Consider the following 7,832-nt stretch of genomic DNA (forward strand, 5'->3'; position numbering starts at 1 on the left):
ACAAATATTTATTTGAATGTGCTGGCTCTTAGCTGCAGCATATGAGATCTAGTTCCCAGACCAGGGATTGAACCCTGGTCCCCTGAACTGGAAGCCCAGAGTCTTAGCCACTGGACTACCAGGGAAGTCTCTAGATTCACAATTCTATTGCACTTTTCCCCACTGCCCTTGGCCCATCTCATCTATTAGCTCCCTCTTATTTCTCTGAGAAGCTGTTTCCAAGAACCCAGATGCTTCCTCTGCTCATACCCCCACTCATATGAAACCCCTGAGCTTAGAGGTGATTTCTGCCTGATCAGAGAGACAGGTCTATCAGGGCATTTGCACTCTCATAGTATGAAAACAGACACGGAAGACACAAAGTGATATGCAATAACGTCTCAACTTTTATTGACTCCCTGCTCCCCAGGGGATCCTGCTTCTGCTGCCTCAGTGCCTCAGAACTTTGGTGTCTGAGGTCTCAGACACCACTTTGCCATCCACGAGCCGGAGGGTGGTGGTCTTATGGATGGTTTGCTTGGAGTTGCTGCTGTCCAGAGCATCGCCAAGGCTGTAACAGAAGACACAGCCCCAGTTATAAACAGCCCCGAAGAGAAAAGAGAAACAAGGAAAGTGAAGAAAAATAAGCCTGACCTTATTTCCTAATTCCCCCTTAGCTGCTTAGGCCAAATTCCACCTGTGCCTTAAGAACAGCTAGGGGTGAGAGAATTGGTCAATTCTCTTCTCGGGGCCCGCACAGAGCGCCAGCCCAGTGCTCAGTGGGCCAATGAACAGGCATATGCGGGCTTGGGGATAAGTGGTAGCTTGATCCTAGCTTCTAGGGGTAGGAAGAGAGCCTCACTCACCTGAAATCCTCCCCATCTTCCAGCAGGCGGCGGTAGGTATTGATCTCAGCCTCCAGCTTGACCTTGACATTCAGCAGGGCCTCGTACTCCTGGGTCTGGCGTTGCCCCTCTGCCCGGGTCTGGGCCAGCTCTGACTCCAGGTGCAGGAGGACTCCGTTGAGCTGCTCCATCTGCATGGCGTAGCGGGTCTCCACTTCCCTCAGGCTGTTCTCCAAGCTGGCCTTCTGCAGGGGCACAGGGAAGAGGGTGGGGTGAGACAAAGTGGAGAGAGAGACTCTGCAGCTTTCAGCCCTCTTTGTAACTTTGTTGAGTGCCTGCTATTTGCCAGGCACGAGGCTAGTGGGTAGGAGCAGTGGGAAATGCAACGGGAGAAACAACTGTTCCCAGTGAAAGGAACTGAAGGTTCTTACCAGGTTTCTCATGGAGTCCAGGTCGATCTCCAGGGACTGGACGGTGCGCCTCAGCTCTGTGAGGGTCATCTCAGCAGCTCCTATCTCGGCAGTCTGCGAGGTGACCACTGTGGTGCTCTCCTCAATCTGCAGGGTGGATACGGTCCTCAGCTTCCTCCTTCTCCATTAGCCTCCCTCCCGCACCCTCATGCCTCTGTGCCGAGCTTGGCACCGATCACTCTCTCTTGTACCTGCTGGGACCAGTACTTGTCCAGCTCCTCTCGGTTCTTCTGAGCCAGCTCGTCATACTGGGCCCGGATGTCTGCCATGATCTTGCTGAGGTCCTGAGGTTTGGGGGCATCTAACTCCACAGTCAGCCCAGAGTTGGCAATCTGGTTTTGTAGACCCTTTACTTCCTAAAAGAGAGAGGGACAAATGTTGAGGAGGGTCTCAGGGTCAGAGCTCCAGGAAGCCTCTTTATCTGTGACTGCCTCTTCCAGGAGTCCTACAGGATCAGTGGGAGAACAGAACTGAGGAATCTTTTGACTTTGCTCTCTGGGCAATGCCAGTTCTGGGCTTCTATTCCATATGGGTAAAATGCCCACTGTTGACCACCCATGCCTGTTGCTCACAGGTGGTGGTTTCTCTCTTCTTTCTTCACCCTGTTCCTCCATCTACAGAACTACTCCTTGTACCTTCCTCCCTCACCATCCTCTATAACATCTCATCTCTACTGCTACTTGTTTCCTCCTTGGTCCTCATCTCATCCTCTCACCCAGGTCTTTTTGACCTCACCATGTCTAATTCCGGTGAACCACCAAGCATGGCAACAGTCTGATTAAGAAGTGCTTAGGCTGATAGTTCTCAACTTCCCTGTAAGTCTTCTTGTACGTGGCTTGCTCCATCTACTCCCCAACCCTGACTTGTCTTGACCCCCTGGGTGGCCAGGGGCCACTGCTTGCCTCCTCATGGTTCTTCTTCATGAAGAGCAGCTCCTCCTTGAGAGCCTCGATCTCAGTCTCCAGCTGCAGCCGGGTGACATTGGTGTCATCGATGACCTTGCGGAGCCCGTGTATGTCACTCTCCACAGACTGGCGCATGGCCAGCTCCGTCTCATACCTGTGGGGAGTGGAGGTGATCAGAAGGGCCCTGCCTCTGGTCCCAAACCTTCTCAACCCATGCCACCTCCTAAAAGCAGCCTTACGCCCACTGCACACCAGCCACCTGAGTCAGGAATCAAGCACTAATCCTCTGAACACCGTTCCTGGCACTTGGGGGGCAGAGTTTTTCACACCGAGTTACATGAAGAATAAATAGATGGTGCTTTACTCTCATCCACCCAGCTCCACCCACGACTGAACAAAATCCCTTGACCCCAGCTTCCTAACCCCCCAGCCTTACTTGACTCTGAAGTCATCAGCAGCAAGACGGGCATTGTCAATCTGCAGAACGATGCGGGCGTTGTCCACAGAATTTGCAAAAATCTGGGGATATTGTAAACAGAGGTTACTCCATGAATAGGAGTTAAGTGATGAGGTGGGCTGAGTGGAGGGTGTTATGTGTCTCTGAAAAAACCTTCCAGGTCCCTGGAATAACCAGACGCTCTTCTTGTATACCTAGGTCCTTCCACTTGTGCTCCTCATACTGTTCCTTCGTTTCCTGGACTCCCAAATCCCAGCTTTCCCAGTCTCCCACTGCCTCTCTTTCTAGGCCTCTGCTGGCTGGCCTGTCTACTAAGTGAGGCGCTACTAAAAAGTCCTCTCCCAGCTTCTCTCCTGCTATTTTTTAGTGCACCTGCTCAGCGCCGGCCCCATTGGCCTCTCCCACAGGTAGGCCACCTGTTTACTCCAGGATGACTCAGCCTTAGCCACATCCGCTTAACCCCTCCAACTGTCTTCCCGCCAGAAGCCGGACTGTCTGGGTCCTCTGTGTGGGCCTGTTTCACCTCCCTCCATGCTGTCCACTCCTCTCTGAAGCTTCTCCTCCTCTTCCCACTCTCCCCTGGGGAAGCTCTCCCGTGCCCATTCACCCACCCTCGGGGTCTTCGTGAAGCGGGGGTGGGGAGGCGGTGTGTATGGAAATCCGGGACTTGCCTAATCCCCGCCGGGTGGAGTTGGGGGCGGGGTGGAGATAGGGAGGGGAAAGGAGTGCATAGCATACACCCCCCCCCCCCGCCCACTAGAATTCCTATCCTTGGGGTAGGGGGAGGAGAGAGAAGGGGGTGGATAACTGGAGGGTCACACTGGTTGGGAGTGGGAGCCACTCCCTCCGTGCCCGCTCACCTGAACCCTCAGGTCCTCGATGATCTTCAGGTAATGCCCCCAGTCTCTGACCTGGGGTCCCTTCTTCTCCAGGTGTTCCCGGATTTTGCTCTCCAGTCTCCGGTTATCAGCCTCCAGGCTCCTCACCTTCTCCAGGTAGGAGGCCAGGCGGTCATTCAGGTCTTGCATGGTCTCCTTCTCGCCCTGGATGCCCCCTACACCCACCAGACCCCCGGCCATCCCGGCGCCCAGGTTCCCGGACCCCCAGCCGCCCCGGACGCTGGTGGAGCGGGACACGGAGATCCGGGAGCCCGAGCCCCCGGCGCCTGCGTAGACGCTGGCCGCGCTGCTGACCGGTCGGACCCGGTGGCCCGACGACTGCACGGAGCCCAGGGACCGGTAGTTGGAGAAGGTGGATTGGGCGCTGAAGCTCATGATGTTTGTTCACGAGGAAGGAGCGAGGCCAGGACTCAGGTGCTGGACCGTGGAGTGTGTGAGGTCCGCAACTCAAGTTATAGCTCCCAGGGATGGGGGGGTGGGGTCCGGCCCGGCAAGCCCCGCCCCCGCCATCAGAGTCGCCGCGGAAGCCTGGGTCACAGGTGGGACCGCGGGGACTTGGCGCCCTCGGTTCCTCACCCTCCCGGCCTTTCCCCGCCCCCTCTGCACCGCCCCATCAAGGCCTCCCTCCACCCCCCAGGGAGGGGGTGAGTGAATGGGACCGGGCCAGCCAAGGGCAGAAGGTGAAATTGACTCTGGCAGCTGGGATTTCAGGGCAGGAAATGACGTTATTGTACCCCCCTCTCCCAGGTGGAGGAGGTACTGTCATCGTAGAGAATTTGGGGGATGAGTGTCGAGTTGTGTGTGTCCTTGTCCTCAGCCTGCAGGCCAAGTTCTCGCCTGCAGGGGGAGTCTTGGGGGAATCCCAAAGCCCCAGGAGTCTTGGGGAAGAAAAGTTGGGGGCTGGCGGAGAGGAAGAGAGACGCCATCCTGAGCCTCAAGTCCCGCTGATTTATTCTCAGCCCTCCTCCCCGTTGTTCACTAGCACACACTCAGACGTGTGCTGTCATTGCCCACAGACACACTCACTCACCAGTTAGGGTCAGACTCCTGAAGACTCACCCTGAACCTCGCCTCCCCTGTGCCTCAGCTCACTCCCATGAAGGCCTGGTCTCCTGGGAGTGCTTTGTGGGCTCAGCTGGAGTCCTCACTTCAGCACACCTGTGTATCAGCCTTACCCACACCCTTGGGTAAACAATTTCTGAGCACTCGCAGTTCATCAAATATTTGTTAGGCACCTACTGTGTGTCAGGCCCTGTTCTAATTGCTGGGACAGCAGCAGGGAGAAAAGACCAGTAATCCCTCATGGAGACTGTCTGAGAGGACAGACTTGCACAACTAGAAACATTCTAGCTGAGACTCAGCCCTGGTGGCCAGCTGTCTCTTCCCACTTACGAGGACTTTTCTGCAGGCCTTCTGCTTCTCCTCCAAAGGCTCTCTGAATCCCATGCCTGTCTCCAGGGAGCTGCCTCCTCCAGGAAGCTTATGTCAGGACATGGGTGAGACGATGGAGATAGGGAAGTACCCCCTTTCCCCTTCACCTCAAAACCTGGACGGTGATCCCCTGCTGAATGAGCTGGAGGAATCCTGAGGTACTGGGCCTTCCAGTCTGTCACCACTGGCAGCTCGTTTGTCTGGCAGGGCCTGGCATTACACGCCTGTCTGTACTCTTTGCTCTGGAGTGGACCTATCGATTCTTATCGAGCTGCCAGCTGAACTGAAGAGAAGGGGGCAGACAGGAAAGGATGCCTGGAAAGAGAAGGGGTCCCAGGAATAACTAGGTCAGTGGACCAGGCAGGCACAGCTCAAAAAAGGGACTTGGTCCTGGATCATCCCAGTCCTGGCATCTTCTGTTGGGGAGAGGCCCCCCACCCAGCGCCCCGCACCCAGTGGGAGCTGGCCAGGGGAGGTCAGAATAGGAAATGGTCCGGGGAGGATTAGGGTCTGCTGAAGGCCAAGAGGCAAATGAGATGCAAATTTGCATACAAATGAATGACCTAGGTTTGCCTGGAAGATTTCTGGGAGCTTAGAAGTCCCAGCCAGTCAAAGGGGTTTCTCCTGCTTTCACCTTCACATTCTCCCACGAGGTTCCAGAATTGTCTTGTTGTGCAGAATTGTACAATAAGGTATACAGATTACATATATGATGTATTGCCTTTGCTGTTTTTGCTTGACTGGAAGTCAGCCAATTTGGGTACGTTGCCAGCTGTGTGACCTTGGGGAAGTCACTTGACTAGGCACTTCAGTTTCTTCTCTTGTAAAAGGAGAAGAAAGCGTGACCAGTCTATCTCCTGGGATGGCAGTGGATACTTATGTTAATTATCACTCACTTATTCACTGAACAAATGCTGATTACTTACTGTGGGGTAAATCTCCAAAAGGGCAGATGTCTCCAGGATATAAGGACTCTTTCTAAGTCACTTAAGACCCCTGGGGTACTTTGAATTCCAACAGGGATCAGATTCAGATCTAAGGATTCTTATCTAAGCTCTTTCCAGATCATTCTCTGACTGCTACCTGACTCCAACAGCCTGGGACATTTTGGGACCTGGGGAGGGAGGCGCTGTCTGGGGGTGGGGAGGATTGCTGCCAGCCAGGTCTTATCTCCCGTAGCTGATGTTAGTGACCACATTCCTAACCTCTTGCAGCACTGGGGCAGATACCGACCTCAGGTTTCCAGCACTAGCCTGCCCTTTTCCACCACATCTAGATTCCTCTGTGGTTCAGAGCCTTTTCGGTTTTATCTGAGTGTCTCTGGGAGAGCTGGGGAGGGGGCATTTTTGAGCACCCTGGTTCTCAGCACTGAGGCTCTGAGTTGGGGGTGGGAGGCCAGGTGGAAAGGGGGATGGGTGATTGTGAGGCCAATCAATCGGGAGCAGGAGGGGCCCTGGTGAGAGAGCCTGGAACAAAGACATTGAAGAGAAGGCTAGCTGAGTAAAGAGACTTGGCTGAGGCGGGGTCCTGAAGAAGGGAAAATGGCCCCCACCCCCATCCTGCTCTGGGTTCCGGTGTCCTGCTGAGGGGTTGCTGGGGAGCTGGGAACCTGAGAGACAGGTTTAATTCCTCAGTAAAGTCTGAGATGACCCTGATAAGGAGGGGTCAGCTCTTTCCTCCCCCTCCCCACACTCTCCCAGGGAGAGTGGGAGCCACAGCCCTGGGAGAACTAGATAGTGGGGGGATTAAGGGATTGGGGGATCATGAGGGCCTGGAGCCCCTTAGGCTTTGCTTTATCATTTAGGCTATAAATTTGTACCCAACCCCGAGGAGGTGATTGTTTAGAAAAGGAACTGAAATGTGAGTGTGGGGGTCTATAGCGGGGAGTTTTGGGGTGGGGTGAGGGTTGGGCACGTATCTGATTCTCCTCATCTTCTCCAACAACTGAAAGATAGAGAATGACTCCAGAAAGGATTTCCAAAAGTGTGTGTGTTGCAGGCAGTGAGAGGTCCTTGCAGGGACAGTAGGGGGCAGTGAGGCGGGTGAGGAGTTGGCCTGGGAGGCTCCCTTCAGCTCCCCTCAGTGGAAGCTTAGTTTGCAGGCTGCCCACAGGAGGACTGCAAGGGGTCCTGAGTCAGGGGCAAAGCCTGAGAGGAGGAGAACAGACAGAGGGAGAGCGGGAGTGAAACCCGAGGGAAAAGAGTCTGGGTCTGTGTGAGAATTCCTGGCATGTAAGGGAAGCTCCATAAATGACTTTGATCCAAACTGTTAATGAAAAGGGGGTTCTAGGAGAGGTGGGGGAATCAGGGTGGAGGCTGGTGGGATGATGGGGATGGCAACTGGATTGTGAGCAGGAACCCATGAGAATCCCTCATGACTTTTGGGAATTTCTTTGAAAGTGTCCCTGCCCCCCGTGGAGGCCCTGGACCTGCCTATCCAGTGTCAGTGGAAGAGGGCTTCTGAGGGTTCTGTCCAGGCCCTGTCCCCAGGGTTTGGAAGGTCAAAGAAGGCTCTGGTACTTTTATATCATTGCTTCAGTTGGATTTGTATCCTGGCTTATTTTCCAGGGATAAAGGTCAGCTCTGAGAAGCATTTAACTGTCCAGGAATCTCCAGTGATAAATCTCAGAGAAATCGGACCCTTCTGGAGTCCCCTCAGCTCCCTGGGGTCCCCTGCGGTCCTCTGACAAAGGCAGCTCTCACCTATGAGGGCAGGTGTGGCCTCTCCTATTCTTATAACCTCTTCCCCTTCCCTACTTCTGACCCTGGTGCTCCTGGTCACTCTCCAGGTACCTCAATGCCATCCCCCAGCCCATCACCTCTTTTCAGTCTGCCAAGAGGTGATGG

At 54.6% G+C, this 7,832-nt stretch overlaps 1 protein-coding gene across 1 annotated transcript; it reads right to left on the reverse strand.

The window, feature by feature from the left end:
• Positions 1 to 368: 368 nt before the first annotated feature.
• Positions 369 to 4,138, reverse strand: KRT18 (keratin 18). Its single transcript, XM_043883230.1, has 7 exons — positions 3,517 to 4,138; positions 2,636 to 2,718; positions 2,197 to 2,353; positions 1,486 to 1,650; positions 1,256 to 1,381; positions 846 to 1,069; positions 369 to 550 (listed from the first exon to the last, which is right to left on the reverse strand). Exons 1-7 carry the CDS (start codon positions 3,928 to 3,930, stop codon positions 430 to 432), a joined length of 1,290 nt encoding a protein of 429 aa, XP_043739165.1. The 5' UTR covers positions 3,931 to 4,138; the 3' UTR covers positions 369 to 429.
• Positions 4,139 to 7,832: the final 3,694 nt, after the last annotated feature.

This window comes from Cervus elaphus, chromosome 3 (assembly GCF_910594005.1).
Source record: "Cervus elaphus chromosome 3, mCerEla1.1, whole genome shotgun sequence".
NCBI lineage: Eukaryota > Metazoa > Chordata > Mammalia > Artiodactyla > Cervidae > Cervus > Cervus elaphus.

What these genes read in the sequence shown, in the direction of transcription:
- KRT18 (XM_043883230.1), bottom strand. Translation starts at nt 3,930, where the DNA reads ATGAGCTTCAGCGCCCAATCCACCTTCTCCAACTACCGGTCCCTGGGC. An exon ending in TCGAGGACCTGAGGGTTCAG is followed by an intron (nt 2,719 to 3,516) that starts GTGAGCGGGCAC and finishes CAATATCCCCAG; the next exon opens with ATTTTTGCAAATTCTGTGGA. An exon ending in TGGACTCCATGAGAAACCTG is followed by an intron (nt 1,070 to 1,255) that starts GTAAGAACCTTC and finishes GTGCCCCTGCAG; the next exon opens with AAGGCCAGCTTGGAGAACAG.